The sequence below is a fragment of the Neodiprion virginianus genome, chromosome 3, assembly GCF_021901495.1.
Source record: "Neodiprion virginianus isolate iyNeoVirg1 chromosome 3, iyNeoVirg1.1, whole genome shotgun sequence".
Lineage (NCBI taxonomy): Eukaryota > Metazoa > Arthropoda > Insecta > Hymenoptera > Diprionidae > Neodiprion > Neodiprion virginianus.
The window spans coordinates 22,131,949-22,152,497 of record NC_060879.1 but is presented as its reverse complement, the minus strand read 5'-3'; the positions used below and the strand labels follow the sequence as shown (position 1 = coordinate 22,152,497).

Below are 20,549 nucleotides of genomic sequence, written 5' to 3'. Positions count from 1 at the left end.
TTATTGAAATACTATCATTTTTACGGCTTATTCCTTACTGCATACCCAACAAGTACACCGAGGTAGGTGAATTTCATAGTAATGCAGGAGATTGTAGCAACCTAAGATTAAATGATATCTTTCGCGTGAAAGGCTCCAGTGGTTTCTAGCCTTGGCCTTGATACAGTTTCCCTCTCACTTATGCAACATTGATCAGTATAAATCTAACGATTGAAAGTGGAAGGAATCGCACATTGAAATAAAAAATAATATGATGGTGTACATGTGCTTATGTTAATAATAGTCAAATTGGAGGGCATTTTTCTTTCGCAATATATAATACGTATAACATATGTACATATGCAGACAATGGGTCCAAGCATAAAACGTTTTGACGCAGATCATACGCCGAACAGTTATTTCAGTAAATGAATACGGATTTTTTTTTTTTTTTTTTACCTTCCCGTTCTTTTTTTATATATATAAATAAAAAGAATAAGGATAGTTATTATAATCACTCCGAAAACTAAAAGTTCAGTTTTTACTGTCGACGTTTGAAGATTTAGAAAATCATTCCGATTATATTCGAATGGGCGTCTGGGTTTTTGTGTGGGTCAATTTTTTGTCTTACGATATCTGGAATGAATAGATGCTGATGATTTTGATTTCCATTGTCAGGGCTTTTCTTAACTTGAAATTATTTAGATTACCATGCAATTTTTGAATTTGCACTTGTTTCATTCTGTAAGGGTTTCGAATTTAAAGTATTAATTCATTCATGAAAACAAAAAATTATTAGGTTTAACTAATACAATTTTTATGAATACTTAACTTTTGTATTTAACTTTATTACATAACAGGTGTTCGAGAAATTTAAAACGTGCTTCAAGTTACTAACGTCGATGTTATGATGCATTTAGTTTAAAAATCGTTACTTCGCAGCATTAATATTATCTGAAAGTTCATTATAGTTATTGTAATCTCAATTCTTTCAAAGTAATTCTAAAGTTTCAAAATAGCAGGTATTTGAAAAATGTTTCGTTGTGTCAAAGTTACTAACTTCAAGCTCGTAATTTCAATGAGTTTAATGAGAGAATTATCTGAGAAATGAACATGGGATGCCATACAAATTTGAGGTCCATTTGGAATCTAATTTATTTTCCATACAAGATTTATATTCATGACACGGGCATTAATTATAATATCGGTCTGTGTAGTATGTAGTAATCGTGTGTCTCCCGTGTGTATTTTTTCAAACCCGCAAATTGTTATGTTATGAATTGAAAAATTTTATCATTAGTAGATTTCCGTATAATCACATCGTGACGTAATATTTAACTCCGGTAACTTTTAAATTGCTACATCCCTATTAATTTTCGTAAAATTCCAAATAAAGAAACGAGTTTAATACTGTGTAATTCATGATAATCTATCAAAGTACGTCAGTATGAAAGATCGATTAATTGAAATGTTCTAATTGAAGAGATTTCATTCCACGTCTATAAATAGGAAGTCCAACAATAAGTATTTAATATTGATATAATTTTCATCTGGGATTTAAACGACGCAGAGTTTCACCTGCTGATAGCTAAATGGTGCAATCTGGAAAAACCCAACAGATTTTGAAATATGACTGTTACTATTCGTCAATATATGTGTATGTATGTGATGCGATTTAATTATCGAGGTGAAACTAAAAAGAGGATAAAATTGAATGGAACTTGTTGCTCATATACACAGACGCATTTACGCAACGCGACCTCGATTAGTAAAATACGGAGAAAATGAACTTGCGGTTTAAAAAAAAGTGACTGTAATATCGTCAACGTCTGTATCATTATAAAATTTCGCAACCCGGGTACGGCAAAATAAAATTGCGCCAGGCGGCACTAACAATAACTTGTAGTCACGGCCTTATTTTATTTTATTATTACCTATACGATTATGAGCAAGTTATTTTTCCAGATAACCGGATATCCGATCGATGGCAGGAACCGAGAGCAAGTCCTGAGAATGACGAAATACTGTTTTTCCCCTTTTTCTGACAGTGCCAGTTGCCGCCCATAAAAAAGTTCTTGAATTATCTTCAAAATTTCGACCACGAGCCACGTCGAATAAAAAAGGGCACACAACTAGACTAAATTAAAACAACGTAAGAAAGATTCTATCAACTGTCAATAAAACATTTTCCGAATCAACAATTCGACACGTGTAAAGCGTCAATGAAACGACAGCTGTCATAATTTCCTTTACTATAATGCGAGCAGCCAAGATTTATCCGGATAAAAATGTACGAATTACAGACCGCGCGACATACACATCCTCTCGAGGGAAAATAAGTATACTGTTGAATCGTATGAACGTCGATATATCAAATAAAAAGTTCAACTCACCCAGTTTTTCGATTTGAATTGAGTGACGCAAGTAGAGCCGAGGGCTCCTTTGCCCCCGTACACGAGCACGCGACCGAGAACGGCGGCTGCCATTGTTCAATAAACATCAATAAGTGAATATAACGATGAAAATCCAGGGTAATATAAGTACGAATGCGTGGAGAGAAACGCGCGGAGTTCAGCGCATAGAGGTATAAGGATATAGTGTAGGAAGGGTACAAGCTCTCGTAACAAGTGGGAGTGTCTCGCTATTGGAAAGAGACGGAGAATGTAAAACCACTACTCTTCTCACTCTAATGACGCATGCGCAGTGTTATAACCGTCGCAGCCGTTGTAGCTGACTACCAGACTCGATGACATACGTTGGGTTACTTAGTAGTCTGCGCATGCGCCAGTAGAGAGAGAAGGGTAGTGGTCTTACGTTGTCTTTGTCTTTCTACAGGTCGGACACGTTCAGAGCCGTCTTTCCTACTCTATCCTTATACTTCTATGGTTGAGCGAGCGGCGGCGAAGATGGCCGAGCGTGTTTCGTAAACTTCCGCCGGCGATCGGAGGACCTCGAGTGACTTCGGCACTTCCCAGCCCGCAACGCACTCTGGGAGTGTAAATCTAGTGTGACGTCACAGTAGCCTAGTTGGGTTAGGTTTTACGCTGGAATTTGTAACGAAAAATTTTTTGTTTAAACGATTATTGTTTTTTACGCTGCACCTGTCGACCTGATAGCCGTGCAGACTGGTTCAGCGTCGGTCAAGTATTCGTCGTCTGGTATAAAGTGCTCGCGCGCGGCTCGTGCTACGCGGCGTATATGAAATTATTAAATAGAAAATGAGTCGACATGAAGGTACGTGTATTTCAACTTCTTTCGTGGGCTGATCGCGGGCTGGCTGACTGCGAAACGTCGAGCCAACAAATTTCCAAAATCCTAACACTGGGCGTCGGATTATCCCCCTAAAAAAACCAACTCATTCCACAAATACGTCCAGGTGCTTCTCCCAGGCCTGCCGTTCCCGATTAATCATGATAAAACATATTTCGTATGGCCAGGGCATCGGGATATCCCCGAGGAGCGATATAATGTCACCATACAGATGGCACCACCTCATCAGAATCTATTAGAATTTTTGTAAATTACCTTTTGAATTCGATTTTATTTCAATTCCAGATTAAGTGACGATTGCGTAACCTAAGATGACAGGAATTCCGATTTTTCAACCGAACCTCGTCCCCGATTTTCAGACCTTTAAATCCCCGTCTTTGGTGACGGCCGAAAATTTTACTAAGCAACTGTCATTTGGAAAAGCTAACTCTTACACCTTGCTTGAAGTCATTATATCCTTCCGTTTTCTCATGCAGCCTTCCTTTCCCTTTTATTCATGATTCAACACATGTCATATAATGTACCCTTAACTTGCCATATTTGTCATTTTTTGTTTCACAAAAAACACTCTACCAGATTCTTATACGCCTGGACTTGCAATATCATGCACGACTCTTCGTCGGAGAAGCAACAATAGTTGTAGTTTCTCTTCATTTTCTTAAACTATTTACACACCTTCCACAATTACTTTGCTGAATAATAATTTCATCGGATATATTCCCTTTCAAATAATAAAATATACAGTAGATTCATACAGTCGATTTACTTTCTCTTTTCTCTCACACTTTTTCTCTTTGCCATTGTTTCGAAGTAGCTATTTTACAAAAATAAACATAACTGGGGATATACTTTTGGCTCAAATCCAGCTTACAAGTTGCGTCTTAGTTCACTGTATAGAACTACATATACTAAACTGTTTGTCAACAAGTTGATGAGAGATGAAAGACTTCCCATTTAGCAGACCCCTAGAACACTGTTAATTTTCTGCCAGTGATAAGAGCAATTCTGTTATTAACCTGTTATGTTGACTACTCTTATTTCTTTTTCCTTAAAAAATATCACCAAAGTTGTAAGGGGATGATTTGTTTCTTTGTTCAGTTGATAAAACTATGAACTATAATTAGATCATTTACCAAGAATTGCGTGTTTTGCATTCTTTATTTGAGTAAACATTTCACCTCTTGGTTTTATACTACGTGCAAACATATCGAGCATAGTTGCCACATGCATTCCTGATTTCTACGATAAAATAAGACAGCACATAAAATATCCATTACCCTCTGTGCTCCAATTTATTACTGGTTGTAAAATTTTTCATTGGATTGTCGGTTTCGAATGTAAGAATAATTCACTTTTGTCTTATGCCACTATTGTATCACAAGTGTCATGTGTGATTAGTTAATTACTTTTTTATTTTAAATTGTAAGTTAATTTGTGTACACATATTTTTGTAGTGTATCATATAAATAGACAAGTTGACACAGTAATCTCGACCCAGAAACTAAACGTACAGGTTGCTGTCTATTTAAAGCCCCCCAGTAACCTGGATAACTTGACAATCTTGCATATTTATTGAGTATTATAGAAACATACCCTGAGATTTTGATCGATCAAAGTATTTAGCCATAATCACACCATTTCGCACTCTGAAATGACCACTCAGATTTTATTTACTCATCAGAAATTTACCATCAAATCTCAGTATTAGGAGCAAATGAAGTATTCGGTAAAACCTGACGGTTCGAAACTTGAGATCCATTCAAACAACATGCGAATATCTTGGAGCTTGTAAATTTAAGACACAAAAGTAAGCATTTGCAATTCAATGCTGAAAAATGAATTTACTTGTATAAAAAATAATCATTTATCTATATAATCTTCTCTTATTTCTATACGATGTGCATAGCATACACGCATACTCAATGTGTTGATCAATGTTTGAAAAATGCTATGAGATATTGATTAATTAATTCTTTTAAATGATATGCATTTTGTGTTAATCTCTGTTCTTGCTTTTCTTTGTGTCTTCAGGGGTAAGTTGCGATTCCTGCCTCAAGGGAAATTTCCGTGGACGCAGGTATAAGTGCCTGGTGTGCTACGACTATGATCTGTGCGCAAACTGCTATGAGGCAGGTGCTAATACAACACGGCATCTCGTCGATCATCCTATGCAGTGTATCCTGACAAGATCCGACTTTGGTAAAGCTCAATATCTTTCATGTAGCATTAAGGTAGTCGAAAAGTTACAAGAATTCTGCAAATGAATACTTTTCAAAATTTTATATCTCTCTGAAGAATTTTTTTTCTATTTTGTACTGCAGTTTAGTCGCAGCAGGTCGACGTGACTTCTTTCTTAGCATAATTAAAGCAACTATCGTGTATTCAGCTTACCTTTTTGTTAGGTAGGAATAGTTTACTATAATGGAATTATTTCCAGGTAGACTAAGAATATATTGAAAGCTATGCATACAAGAAATAAGGACACAAAATAGTTTTTCGAGTTCACGCAAGGCGACGCTAAGTAGCTGATTGTAACACTAATGCACATGTATTGTTCTTCCGACTAGCATACACCGATCTATGCTTAGTGTTCAGAAGCTAGTAGCATATTTCTTCCGATTTTTCGGTTTTTTTTTAACTCTAAACGAAAAAGATGTACCTCAAATTTTGATTCATTAAATTTAATCGCAAACTTTATATACAACTAATACTGGCTTACGAATGTAGATCAGTGCAATATTAAACCTCTAGTTAACTTACTAAGATGTTTTTATTTCTTGAGATCTTGTTATCAGAATTTAATGTTGGAATTCTAAATCCAGCTCACATAGTTTAAGAAAATAATCGAACAATTGAAGAAAATATATATGAAATTGTATTCGTTCCACAGATTTGTGAATAATTTGGATCTTGATTGTGTTTGCTGATCAACTGACACAAATGTAATTTATAATTAAATTATTCAACACAGGTTATAGATAAAAATATTTTTCTTAATCCTTGGTCAAAGTCGACTTACAGCCGGAGCTTTTAACAAACTTTTTTTCTTATCCTTATATTGACACTTGTTATAATAATTTGTTGTAATAATTAATATTGTAGTAATTGAAATAATTCTGTTATCACAACTGTGAAGTTTCATAATTGAAATGTGAAACGTAGGTCTAGAAGAGGTTTCACTTTAATTATGCAATATGCATCATGTACAGTAGATTTGTAATACTAGAATAATCCAAAGACAAGATGGTTGCTATGAGTAACCTACAGAAGTGAGGAATTTTCTTCAAAAACGAAGTATTCTTGAATAAATAATATATTTGTATCATATTTTGCAACCTTCGTAAGAAGTACACCATTCACAGTTTTGCTCTGTTGTGTGCAATGTGGATAAAACAAGTAAAAATAAAAAAAATCAAAGCTTTTCATGTTTTTCTTCGTTCACTTGGTCTTTATTATTGCTGTATTTTGTTTTTCAAAACGTGAAGAAAAATTTGTTTATACCTTCACTTGTGCTTAATCCAAATTTTAAAAAATTAAAATTTTTTAATTTCCATCGATGAAGCTTAATTCAAAATATTTTCAATACTGGACGAATAAGTCAGTGCCATGTTTAGTGTTGGCCATAATTTCACCTTTTCGTTTTAATCCCAAATAGCTAACATACTTTTGCTCAAATTGTGTAGTCTTCTTCCAAATTTTATTTTCAGTTCCAAACTAATTATACTAATGAAATTGAAAATCTATTGTAACAAATTTTGTTATTAAGGAATTTACTTGAAACTTTCCAATCTAATAATAACCAGGCTGAAGTTAGTAACGTTAACGTAACAAATTATTTTTAAAAACATTACTATTATGTAACTTTAGAACTACTTTGAAAGACTTGAATTCGCAAAATATGATTATGTTTTGTTGTATTAGATTTTACCAAATTTCAAACAATGCTGAGGTTGCACAATAACGATTTTCTTGAAAGATGCATCGTTACCATAATGTTACGAATTTCAACCTTGTTAAAAATAGCGTTATCTCCTTCGGTGGAGAACTGGATTAATTAAGGTAACAATATCTAATTTCAAATATAGAACTCTATTACGGCGGAGAAGGAGTGAGCATTGAGCAGCCGCAATCTCTGACGTGTCCTTACTGTACTAGGATGGGATTTACAGAAGCTACGCTGCAAGAACATGTTGCAGCAGATCATCCGGATACGTCGTTTGAAGTGGTGAGTACATCAATGTATTCCATGCAGTAGCCTCTTCATTTGACATACATTAACTTACTCGTTTTCTTTTTCTTCACTTCTCCTTATTTAAAAATTTTCAACAGGTATGTCCAGTGTGCGCATCTTTGCCTGGGGGGGACCCCAATCATGTGACTGATGATTTTGCTGGACATTTGACCCTTGAACATCGAAGCGGTCCAAGAGATTTAATATCCTTCCTTGATGAACCAGCTTCTAGTCGCCACAACGTTCGACGAATGCCACACCCGTCTCGAGGTGTCGGAGCTCCGCGAGCCCGGAGGTATGAGAAACCAGTAAAATGATCACGCCAACAGTGGGTGATGGATTAATCATCAGGTCTTTGTTCTCGTACATTTATTCCTAGCTAAAAAAAAGTTCTCTACATTGTATCTGTAAATGCCTGCGAAAATGTATGTTAACCTTTAGACGGCCAGCCTGGCTTCTGTTAGAGCCAGCAGGTAACTTGGAAACTCGACTGGACGTATTAACTATTTATATACGCTATACGATATAAATCATACCTCTAAAAAATATGGAATTTTTAGGGAAAAATGCCAGCCCTCTAAAGGTTAAAACTTTCCTATAACAATGCGAAATTCATTGATTAGTTGTGCAAAAACAGTAGATACTCAATGTATTACAGAAACCTCTCCGCTACCTCATTATACAGAATTTTGTGGTTCTTCCATCGGTACAAGTGAAGTTTATTTTACAGAGGAATATTATACTTGAATCAAGGAGTTCTTTGATTACAGAGCATTTTCTGTAGAGGAAAAAATTACCCTGTCATGTTATTGGAGAAAAAAATATCGGTATACTGAAATTGTCTGTATAATTTGACAATATTTTATTGTTGAATTTAAAAGGCTGTATGAGAGAAAATTTTAAATATAACAACGTAAGTTGGAGGAATAAATAGCAATTTATTGTCACATATAAATTTGGTTGTAGAGACAAATCTAATCAGAAATTCTTTCTATCACATTATATAGCAAACAAATTACTATAGTCACTGTATTTCAATAGTTTCTGTGTAAGCGATGGACCCAGAACTTGAGAGGCGGAGAATTCTCAGAATTCGTTTTATGAGCCAAGAAAGTCGCTAGAATCACAAACTATTTGTTTTTTCATGTACCATTCTCTGTGCACAATATCTACCATAGCCACATTTAGTAGATCGCATCAGTACCTGCCACCTTTCACACATCTCATCAATGTTTCATGAATAAAGACTTGTAGACTTTTACTTCATTTTATGTTTATTGATATGAAACTGGTCCATTTTGTCATGTATAATCTGATGATCATTTCATATAATTCATTGGAAAGTCAAGCCCGTCATCTCATCTTAGATATTGTTCATTGGAATGACATTGGACCTGCAGGTCCAACATGCATTTTAGTTCATCAGGAGCGCTGAGTCCTAGCAGTCGAGAAGGTATCGATCCAATCACAGAACTCCTGTCTCAACTGTCAGGGGTACGACGAACTGGAGCTGGCACAGGTCAAGGATCCTCTGCACCTTCGCAACTACAACAGTTGCAAATGCAGTTGCAGCTTGAACGTCAGCAAGTCAGGGTACGTTGTAAAGACTTGCCTAGTACACAATGATTTTATTTTTTACAATAGTTTTCTTTTGTTCGTCTTTTGTTTTTTGCTCTTTGCTCTTTTTCGTTGTTATCATGCGGCAAATCGATTAATGTCGAAGTAGCATGTCAATTGTGAAAGATTGTCATGAACATGTATTTCTTTGGTATGACTCCAAGTCTGTCTTAATTTATATCGTACTTGAGACGAATGAACAAGATCGTGCACAGTGTGCATTTTCATATGTTTAGATTTATATATACATGTATGTATGTGTCTGTATTGTGTGTGCTTATGCGAATCAGGCTGCACGGCAACAACTAGAGAGACTGCCAAGGAGACAGCCGCAAGTTATTGGCACAGTTAGCGGGGGTGTGGCCAGCAGTGGACACTCAGCCACGATGGCCAGCGTGGTTACCAACAGCTCGGCCAGCAACAACAACGCTGCTGTCAATGCTAACAACGCTGCTAATCCATCCAACCCATCGTCGCTGAACTCTCAGAACTCCATGTTTCTGTTACCCAGGTAAGTTTTGTCTGAAATGCGTCACACTGTAAACTCAATTTCAATAAACTTGCCTAATAAACTGAAGACGGAAGATTATTTGACCATCAAGATGAAGAAAGGGTTCTTACGAGGCATGCACTGTGGCACTAATTGCCATTGCCGATTCTATATTGTGCTTTTAATATTTTATTTGCATTCTTATCTAGGTCAAACCTGTATATTTTTATCAAATCGCAAAGGTGGTTATTATTAACCCTGGTACTGCAAAACTGAAAATCCATGATGTGACTTGGTTTAATTTCATTTAATTACGAAAGGTCATTATTCCCTATCTTTTTCATAAATTTTTCCCCAAAGTTCCATTCACCGGATGGTAATAGAAGCTGAGACTTTGAAAAACCTAAAAATATTACAATAGTTTCCATAGTCTAAAAAAATAAGGGAAATATCGTGGAAATATTTCAAACTGATTCATATCAACAATGGTAATAGCACAATCAAGTGTAATTTAGTGTTTTAGTAAATTCAAATTTTTAAATCAGGTAAAAGATGAAAACAAATCAATGGTTAAATCATTGAAATTGTGAAACACTGAAATTCTTCAATAAATTTCTCGACCCACTTAGAACTGAGAAACATAATGCATTAACAATTACTTTTATTTTACTTTTAAAGAAAAAAAATAATAATCAAGTTCGGCGAAGATAACTTTTCACTATTGAATGAAACAATATGAGACCCCAAGACCGTATGAACGGTTTGAGCATGGTTTACGGTCAATGTAAAGTTCCACAACCACGGAATTACAAAGAACCTGAAAACAGCCCGCTGAATATTAGAATATTGTATCACATATTTGAAATGAGTCCAGAACGAGTCTCAATTCATACTGAGAATTGTCTTTTCGCTTACAGCATTTGGGAATATTGTCGCGGATAAAATCTCTGGTCAGTAGTAATCATGATGTAAACCTACTGCTTATCACAAATGCATAGTTATAAAAACTGTGGTCTCATGTTAGAAAGTATAATGCCGATACTTATACATCTTGATTAACTTGGATATTCGTTGCATATGAAAAATGTTTAATAAATGCTGTAAGGTTAAACTCAGATCAACAAATATTATAATTTCTTACATTTGTGCATCACACATGTGTTACTAATGATCACGGAATACTCATGAAAGTTAACAAAGAAATGGAAACCTGAATTTTTTTTAATAACCCAGTTCATTACTCTTCGTTAAATTCTGAACAAGTATAAATTTAATGAATAATTGAATAGGTAATCAAATGGTAAATCTTACTGATAATTCACAGTGATAATAAATTTGTATATTTCAACGAAATGACTTGCGTCGACATGGAAAAAGTTTTGTTAGCAAGTTTAAAGTTTTTTTAAATTACGACAGAGCTAGAGACATCTTAAAATTCTTAAATTTCACATATTATTGCATGAGACTCTGCTACCAAAGTCCTATCAGTTAATAAAATTAATTACAAGCAGTGAAGTCAGGTTGAAGTATCAAGTGAAATAAAAAGTTGTTGGCAGATTTATATGTGAAACACCTGCGCTGTTAAACTATCTTTAAAAATGAATGTTAGTGTATGTTTCAAAAATTTTACAGCACATATCTTGTATGTGCATAATTTCCTGACATGATTGTACTTGAATTCGCGATTTTGCTGTTTTCAGTTTTCGTAAATTATCGAAATCTTTGAAAAGCTGTAAATTAGTAACGTAAAGTGCTGTAACAGATCGCACACTTAATTTCGTAAAAAGTCTACAAAAATTCCAGAGCTGATTTTCTGATCACATGTGATAATTAAGTTTGGAGACTCTTATTACCAGCTTTTCCCAAGTAAAATATTATAAGAATGACTTTTTCAAATAGATCATGAACCTATTTTTGAATACGGAGTATTACAGGGCTTTATTTATTAAATGTCTGAATTGGCATTATTAATTCGAATTTCAGGAGGGAAAAATTATAATTTGGTCAGAGAAACGACAGGGAATTCATTCGACTATATTTAGTGACCATTATGTTTCAAAGCAAGCCAAGTAATTTTGTTGGATTCCATCTTGAGGGAAATGATTATTATTATCTTAAATCAATTTAGCAACTTCAAAAATTTGTTGTCTCTGCTCTTCATAATCATTATTAATGCATTCTAAAGTACGGAAATGAATGCATAATTGGCCTTAAAATGATTGAAATTTTTTTTCATGTATCCTATAATCCAAATAAATAGTTAACAGCTGCTCCAGTGTGTTCAGAATGTTGACGAGCATTGGCATGATTTTCATCAGCTTTATTCCTTTACTATATCACTTGTCTTAAAAACAACAGAAAAAAATGATGAGATAACTTTGTATCTTTGATGGGAACAATAGCAATGGCTCAATTACAAATTGAAAAATACAAATATAATTTGTAATTAAAATAAAATCATGTACAAATTGCTATTAATATTATATAAGCGAGATACAATTGTTTCTAGTGTCTTTGGGCGGATATAAAAACTAGTGCGACCGTTGACAACGTCTACTAAAAACTCAATTACATTTTTTGAAAAACAGTGATAATGGGTTATTTGTCTAATTTGTAAACCTTGAAACCCGAAAAAAATTTTTTTATTCACTCACATTTGCTCGTTTTGCATATCTCTATTCCATTTTTTATTGGTGTGTCCAGAAAAAAATCATAATGAGATTCTTACTGTGATATTTTAAAATCACCGAAACTTTTTATAGGATTTAATCACACTTTTCCAGCTCTGAATATAGAATTTGAAAGTATAGACATTTGTTGGATTTGTACACAAAAAAGTGCTATAAATAGGAAAGGGAAAAAAACAGTAAATAAAAATATTCCGTATTAAAACTGAACAAAGATCCTCCAGACAGGCTATGTATACATGTGAACCAAAAACTGCATGTCATCTGTAGGCTGGTCATTGCCAAACTAATTTGCGAACACTATATTTTGCCAAAAAGTGTGCAAAAAACAAATCAACCTCAGTGATCACATCACATTAGATTTTGTTTAACTTCAACCACTGCTGAAAAATCTGTTATCCATAAAATAACTGAATAATTTGAAAACCACACTTTTCAAGTGATCTTTGCGTTTACAATGACATCAAATTTGACAACAGATCTTGAAGGTTATACAAAATTATTAATATATCCTCCTCCTCGGTGGCGCAGGTGCATGACGAATACGCTGTCCGACTCCCAGCTGCAGATTATTGAACGAGAGAGTGCAAACAGGAGTTTGTTCACGCGGGAGATTGTCGTAAGCACATTGTCTCAGGCTCTGCCTGAGCTGATTCAACAATCGGCTGTCCAGACTCCTGGATCGACAGCAACGACAACACCAGAAACTCCAAGCGGTGTAGTGGCACTGGTTCCGGCGAAGAAGAGTAACTCGAACCAAGAAGTGAAAAGGGATCAAACAACCACGAACAAATATGTTGTCCAACAAAATCCACAGCAGCAACAATCGCATCAAACTCTACAGACAGGAGCGGCTGCCACAGGAAGTCAGTCCCAAGCCGCAACTACGGTTGGGCCTACAAACCAAGGACTTCCTCCTAATCCCAATGCGGTCTCTGCTCAGAATACACCCATAGTCCAGACTTTAATGCACAGCGTATTGCCGCAGCCATTGGTGAGCTTTGTTACTTTGTATGTTGATGGAAGAACGTAGAGATAATTGGTCTTACGGGACTTACTGTGTTTCACTAAGGAGTTCAAAGCTTCGGGCGGAATTTTAGTTTGGAGTAGTTGAGGACTTGTTCACATTTGAATGGAATAAGGTTCGGTAAATTTAGGAAAATGAAACTATTCCCTGGTAGACCCAAAGCCACAAACATTTACCCGGGAGTAACTGTGTTTGCCTATCTTTAGTCAATCCATTCTTTGACAAAAGTTTTTCATTGACTTTATTTGAACAGAGTGTCAAACGTGAGGTCTTATAGTTTCGAATCAGTTCCTTCTACTTTTCTTCCAAGACATCGAAACCAATTTGAAACCGTCTGCAAAGACGAGAAATAAAGTAAAACTACTAAAATTTCACATATTTTTGAACACTTGCTCTACTGTTACAAAAACCGTTATTCTAATTAGTGATTGGCACAAAATTGTTGTCTTGGATTCAACCACCGGTTATTATTCCTCTTCGATCAATTTAGTTATAGTGATATGTGTAAAAACTCTTCCAAATTTGAATTCCGCCAAAAAATATGTTTAAGCATAAAGTTGGATTATGCATCCTCGCTTCTACTTGAAAAAGTCCTAACTGTGCATACCATTATAGAGATTTGCGAGATAAGGCACTTTTGTTATTAATTATAAAAAATTGATCTCATTTCCACTCTTGCTGTAACAAAGATAATTAACAGTCTTCTGAATTAAAACTTTGGAATTACATTCTTGAACGTGTTACCTTTGCAGTTTTTTTTTTTTAATGTTGGTTTAATTAGAATAACATTTGAAGAAAAAAAAAAACTTCTTTGACGTCTTCTGAACATTTCGGCCACTGAAAATTTAAACCTACTTGAACATCTCTTGAATGCCAAAACGTTAAACGTATTGATGTGTTATTTGGATAACGATTTGCAAATAATATAAGAACTATATTCAGTAAAACATTCCATAAATTTATAGCACACTATTTATTGCAGAACACGTTCAAGAATATGCATAGCAACATTCAAAGTCAAAAAACCACTGATTGTAGAGATATAACGAGTTGAAGTTATAACAATAAAAACTTTCTGCATATATTTCATATATTTTGTAACCTTTTTTTTTTATAATAATTACAACGATACGCCATTTTATTTTATACTTGAATATTTTTGTGGAAATAAGAAAAGAATTATAAGACCACACCGCATACGTATGACCTTATTTAAATTATCAAAATATCGCTATCCTTTATCCGAGGATGATTGAACAAAGACATAATGTTTCAGTACAAAAAATAAACAACACAGAAGTGAAACAAAAAGTATACAAGAGACTGCATCCTATTGATGCTAATACGTTATATGCCATGATTCATATTATTTTACATAATGACTCTTTAAACTATGGAAAATTATCATTTGTGCTGACACAGATTTTGAGGAATATTTTTTCAAAATTTACAGAATAGGCGGGTTACTTAGAAACTTAAAACTGAATAACGGCTTTAGAAACAAATATTTGAAAAATAAGAACCGATCGTTTTATCTTTAGAGTCAAGGTTATGATGGGTATGAAAGAATATGGATTAGATTCGAACTTGTGAGGGTCAGATGTTCATGAGTTGGTATTGAATACTCCGTACAGATATGCATCCACACTGCAACACTGAACCACCAAGTGATTGCACATTTTGCAAAATAGTTTATATCTGTTATTGCTTATTAAAGAATAGCCCATCGACACATATTTCAGTGGAATACAGGTAATATGACTCAAAAAATTCAAGGACACTGTATAATGGTAAACCTGGCCGTGGCAGGCAGGAATTTAATCTATGGGAAATATGGTACAATAAGTTTTTGTCAATGCACATGAAGCTTATTACAACGATATTTTTTTTTTCACACTGTGTGCGATAATTTTTATGAGCAAACAAACATTATATCATACTTTCCAAGTATTACCTGTGTGTCAAATAAATCATTTTACATCAAATATTACGTACCATAATTCCTATCGACATACCACACAGTTGTATCTTAAATTTTCTGTTTTATAGGCAGCAGTGTATCGAAAGAATTTAGATCTACTAAAAATGTTGTGTGCAATATTTCTTGTGCACTGAAATTACGAGTGGTAGTGCTCAGTGAGCCATTGCGCTATATAACAAAACATTATGCCAGTGTACCACTGACAAGGATCTTTCTATTTCGTACTTTCGTTTGACAGAGCAGATTTGTAGCATTAAATAGGGATGTGTAGAGATGCATAAGTGGTTTTTAGAACTTCAAAATACAATCGGGTCGTTCCACGTGGATATGAAAAAAATAGTAAAACAGATTCTCACAAACGTGTTAGGATATTTGTTACCGTGTAGCACAGAGTAGTTTGTGTACAACAATTTCATAAATGAGCCATTGATTTCGAAATTATGAAACGTTCTTAAAATCACACATTTTTTAAAATGATATATCTAGACTAAATCGAGCTACAGAGTTTGTCATTTCAAAACTAATAATCCAGACTATCACGAGATAGACAGAGAAAAATTTGTCAAACAATTTTTTCATATTTTGTTTATATCACTACATCTTTTCAATGCCGCTACCACGTCGTTTTTCTCATTATTTTACATTAACCTAGAGTAATATTTTTGTAGAAATACGGAAAAAAGATTTAAAAGTGAATTTTCTTGCTTGAGATGAAAAATAGAAAATGGTTTGAACATGAGAGTATAGTTTCTTTTTCAAGTAAACAGATTTGTTTTGAGTTGATACCATGTAGGAAATAATTAGAAAAGTATTTGGTTGAAAATAAGTATCTACATCTGGTGTTACTATATGAAAATGACTAGTTGAAATACCCTGTAGCTCAATGCAATCTCCAGATATTATTAAAAAGCTGTGTTTTTCAAAGTATGTTATGCATCCGAAATAAATGACTTTTTCAACGTTTTTTACTCGTGCTCGTTTGTTGGCCATTATGACATCCCAATATTTATGACGACATCGAAAGAGGTGAGGTTTAGTTCGTGATAGGATTGGCATGCACTGATTCAACTATATCTTATTTTAGATACCAAATCCACACATAATACATTTGTAATATGCAATTCAGATCCAACCAAATACTTACGTTGTGAAATATCTTTCCAATTCTTAATTGCTACGAAGTCAACTACAAAATATATTGAAATTTCGCATTGGCATGAGATGAATAACAAAATGCATTTATGATGCAGAATTAAGATGAGACCAAATGCAAAGTACCATTGTGAATTATAATTGAGCGGAGCTCAATTACTTGAATATTGATATTTTATCGAATAAAAATATCCAATTACACTTGAAATCTATAATCAAAGCATATACAGATATGAACCACTTTCAAAAATTTTAATTGAATTTATGTAAACAAAAATTATAAATGTAACCAACATAATTTTTGCTTTTAGATTTTTTTTTTCATGAAAATTCACTAGATTGAACTGTTAGCTTAGATTTTCAAGTATTACAAAGAGAGTCATTAAAACGTCCAATCTAATGCATTAATTCATTCCCTAAAGTTTCTCATACACTAAAGCCACATATTGTTTAAAAGTTTAATCTTCTGTTTTCATTAATGAGCCATTGAAGAAAGAAAATTTTGTCTAGATTAAATTTTTAACATTAAGTAAAATCCTACCATCAATTATCATAATTAATTGTGAGCATATCAAAAGAAAATCATTTTCACAATTGCTAACAGTTGCACAGTTTTCTAAAAAAATCCACGAAAAATCCTAATAATTTCTAGGAATTTTTTAGGAATATCTTAATTTCTGTGCAGCAAATTGAATTTTTCAAATTTATGGAAAACATTGGGAATTTTTTTGAGATACTCAATAGAAAAACAAGTTCAAAAAACATCTCGAGCTGTTCCTAAAAATTTATTTGATGTTTACATGGAATTCGTCTTAGTCAGGGTAGTGATAAGAGCTTTCCAGGTTTTCAATATAGTAAATGAAGTTCACAAAGAACATAAGTCCTCTCCAGGAATCCAGACTTATTAGAATAGTTCAAACTTTTTCAGAACTAATTCAGAATTTTCTCTCAGGACTGTCCAAAAATATGGAATAATTTCTAAGAAACGTTTACAAAAAAATTATGAGAAACTTCTAAGAACTTTTTTTCATCAGAGTGATAAATCATAATTTTTCGCTTCACCAGACATTCTTTGTAAAGTAATATGTTTCTGTATTTTACATTTATATTTAAAACTACACAAAAAGTGGTAAAATTTAATGGTATTTAAAAAATTCTTAGCTGTAACTCGTATGTATATTGTCCAACCCTGCGCGCATCTAATAATGTTACCTCTGTAGAATTGCTATATGTACTGGATTTAAGTACATTGTATTTATAAATTTTTCTGGTTTCAATAAATAATAATAATATTTGTTTCACACTTTAGGTACTGCAACAGCCTCTGTCCCCAGCGCCAGTAAGGAACACTGGAACTGGTACGATTAGGGAGCCAGTTGCTGCTCCAGCGCCAGCTTACATGCGGGGTGGCGTAGGTCCTGTAAGTGTGACAGGACCGTCACGCAGAAAACCTGTAAGAGCTGTCGATGGGAGGAACCAATCCACTGAGCCGCCGCCACCACACTAACCCCACCCTTTTGCCGGAAAAAATTACCCCTATAGGCCCTCTAGCACTAGTCCTAGCACTGTTTAGAACACCTCATCATTATTGTTATTATTATTATAATATTATATATTGATAATTATTTGAAATACCCCCGACCCCCCACTTTATCTTCTTCTGTACCTCAGCGTAATTTCTTTTGCTGTAGTACTTTTTCTGCCTCATTTATTCCACATGACAACTTAAACCACCTTGGTGAAAGGTAGTCTGCCGATAGATGGCGAGAGTTGAAAATTTACTACTGCTGCTACTACTACTACTGCTACTGCTACTGCTACTGCTACTACTACTACTACTACTACTACTACTATTACTATTATTATTATTAATTATTATTAATTATTATTATTGTGTTTGAATATCGTGATATTTGAAACAGTATGCATATTTTGATTGAAGAATATTTAATAAATATACATATACTCTTGTGCTTTTCCGCTGATTGAAGGACTGCTAATTCGGTAACATATACACACACGAACTTGCTACACGTAGACTGTGATATGGTGAAATTTCATTTCGCAAAAAGACTCGAGACATACGTATATTTCTGGGAATGGTGAAATAATAGTAAATGTAAAATAAAAAGAATAAACTGTTACACGTCGGGTGGAATAATATTTTTTGCTGTGTCCATAATTAACGCGGCTGACTACCTCTTGCAATACAAAAGGCTTTAACAAGGAAAATGAATCAAATGAAATAATAATTGATAATAATTAGGTTATATAATTTGAAAGAATCGTATCGGGGTCATTTTTGATTATGATACACTACTGCTATTAGTATTACGACTACTACTACTATGACTACTGAGTAAAGTACTGCTTTTGAAACTCGCTGCTGGTGCCGCTTCTGTGGATTTAGACTACATACTGTAAAAAAATATTATTCTGTTTGTTAACTGTTGTCATTTGCCAAATCCTTATTGTTCAATTGAGTTTGATTCTTTATCTGTCACATGACTAATTTATCTTATTTTTTGGGGGGTAGTTGAACATTTTTGAAAATTAAACTACAAATCTGTGAATTGAATGTAAAAAAAGAAACGTTACAACCAAAAATGTTTTAATATGCGTGAATGAGAAAATATTTTATCAAACGAGAGGTGAAGAAATAAATTCGGAAAAATGAAACGAAAAATGCAAAATTGCAAAATATATTACCTGGCATGTGATTCTTGTTTGATAAGGACGGCAAAAAAAAAAAAAGGAAAAAATACTACTCGTTTGCAGTAATTATTACTATACTAATTATTATTAATATTATTATTATTCGTTGAGTACGTTTTATACCCATGTGCTAACTCCTGGACATGCTGAAGTTTCCTGGTAAATGCATATTGAATTATACCATACGCTGTAGTTTAACATATAAAATATAACGTGAGATACGTTTGTAAAATCAATTGGTGTCTCATCAATTAATTAATTAACAATATAAAGAACACTTGAGTAATTAACGTGGTGAGTAAGTATTATCATTGGGTTAATTGGATTCTAGAAGAAAAAAAATTCTTGATGCTGTTGATATGTACAAAACGAGAGAAAATGCATTGAACAAAATCAATATATGAAAATCAGAAAAAACAAAATGTAGGTACATGAATACTAATTTCAATCTAACTATATCTATAGTCAAGAGCATTATGATATTCTTTGTTCTATCAGTGTGCATAGTGTACAATAGTACTCGCTCCGATGTGATTCTGATTTATCAAAAACAAAAAAACGAAATTTGTAAAATAACTTAAGTTATAAATAATAAATGATAAATATAAAGTTTTAAAAATACCTAGAATTTAGAACATGGTGTCAAACTTACTCAATTTCAAATATCCCTAATTATTCCTAGAGATTATTACAGTAGGCATCAATTGAAGATAAATCATTGGTGGATAAATCAATCTTAATTTATTATTACTTGGCAATCAAAGAAATAACTATTTTGAACAGAATTATTACTTTACTAATGATCATTTTGCATCTTTACATCATATTACCATCAATATTTCCTTCTTACATTGGCGCCAACTGACTAACATTTCAAGCGACATGAAGGATGATAAACGTTTTCTGATGATGGTCGGCCGGGACCGGGGCCAAAACGTCAAATAAAATTATGTGACTGTTTTATACCCAAGAACTCCATTCACTCATTACCTAATTACGGCAATGAAGTCTGTCAATGTTAGATCAATATTTAGTTATGCGATCCACTCTTTTCTATTTTCGACCTCATTATCGCATTATTTTTCCTCCTCACGTTTCAAATCAATTATTGTACAGTACAACCTAATTTTTATCTAAAACTTGTTGCTCGATTCTTTGGATTTACGATTGTAATTTGAGAAACTCTACAAGTAACACGCACTATTAAAAAATAGAATGAACGAAAGATGATAACTTGCTAAATTTTTCACATCACCTATTGTAAAAATGAACGGAGCCCAACTGGACACGTATTCGATAACATCCACTACATTATAGTACATTTTTACAAAATTGAATTCTCTGTAATGCACGTTCATCATGTGTATTGTAAACGAATAAAGCTGATCGGTATAACTGAA

General features: G+C 33.6%; 2 protein-coding genes across 3 annotated transcripts in view; one reads left to right on the top strand and one right to left on the bottom strand.

Annotated features, from left to right (window-relative positions):
- Positions 1-4,056, bottom strand: part of LOC124300802 (dihydropteridine reductase) — an 11,273-nt gene extending 7,217 nt beyond the window's left edge. Inside the window, exon 1 of one of the 2 annotated variants that reach the window (XM_046755193.1) lies at positions 3,925-4,056. Coding sequence is in view for 1 of the 2 variants with exons in the window: in XM_046755192.1 (XP_046611148.1) it covers positions 2,373-2,465 (93 nt within the window). In the remaining variant the exon portion in view is untranslated. Of the gene's footprint in view, positions 1-2,372; positions 2,575-3,924 lie in introns of those variants that run through there. The other variant, XM_046755192.1, reaches the window with a different exon arrangement.
- On the top strand, positions 2,983-20,549 carry LOC124300796 (E3 ubiquitin-protein ligase KCMF1-like). The gene is made up of 8 exons (XM_046755187.1): positions 2,983-3,213; positions 5,281-5,448; positions 7,335-7,474; positions 7,579-7,775; positions 8,881-9,073; positions 9,388-9,608; positions 12,806-13,268; positions 17,744-20,549. Exons 1-8 carry the CDS (start codon positions 3,198-3,200, stop codon positions 17,939-17,941), a joined length of 1,596 nt encoding a protein of 531 aa, XP_046611143.1. The 5' UTR covers positions 2,983-3,197; the 3' UTR covers positions 17,942-20,549.

What these genes read in the sequence shown, in the direction of transcription:
- LOC124300796 (XM_046755187.1), top strand. An exon ending in CCTGACAAGATCCGACTTTG is followed by an intron (nt 5,449 to 7,334) that starts GTAAAGCTCAAT and finishes TTTCAAATATAG; the next exon opens with AACTCTATTACGGCGGAGAA. An exon ending in TCCATGTTTCTGTTACCCAG is followed by an intron (nt 9,609 to 12,805) that starts GTAAGTTTTGTC and finishes TCGGTGGCGCAG; the next exon opens with GTGCATGACGAATACGCTGT.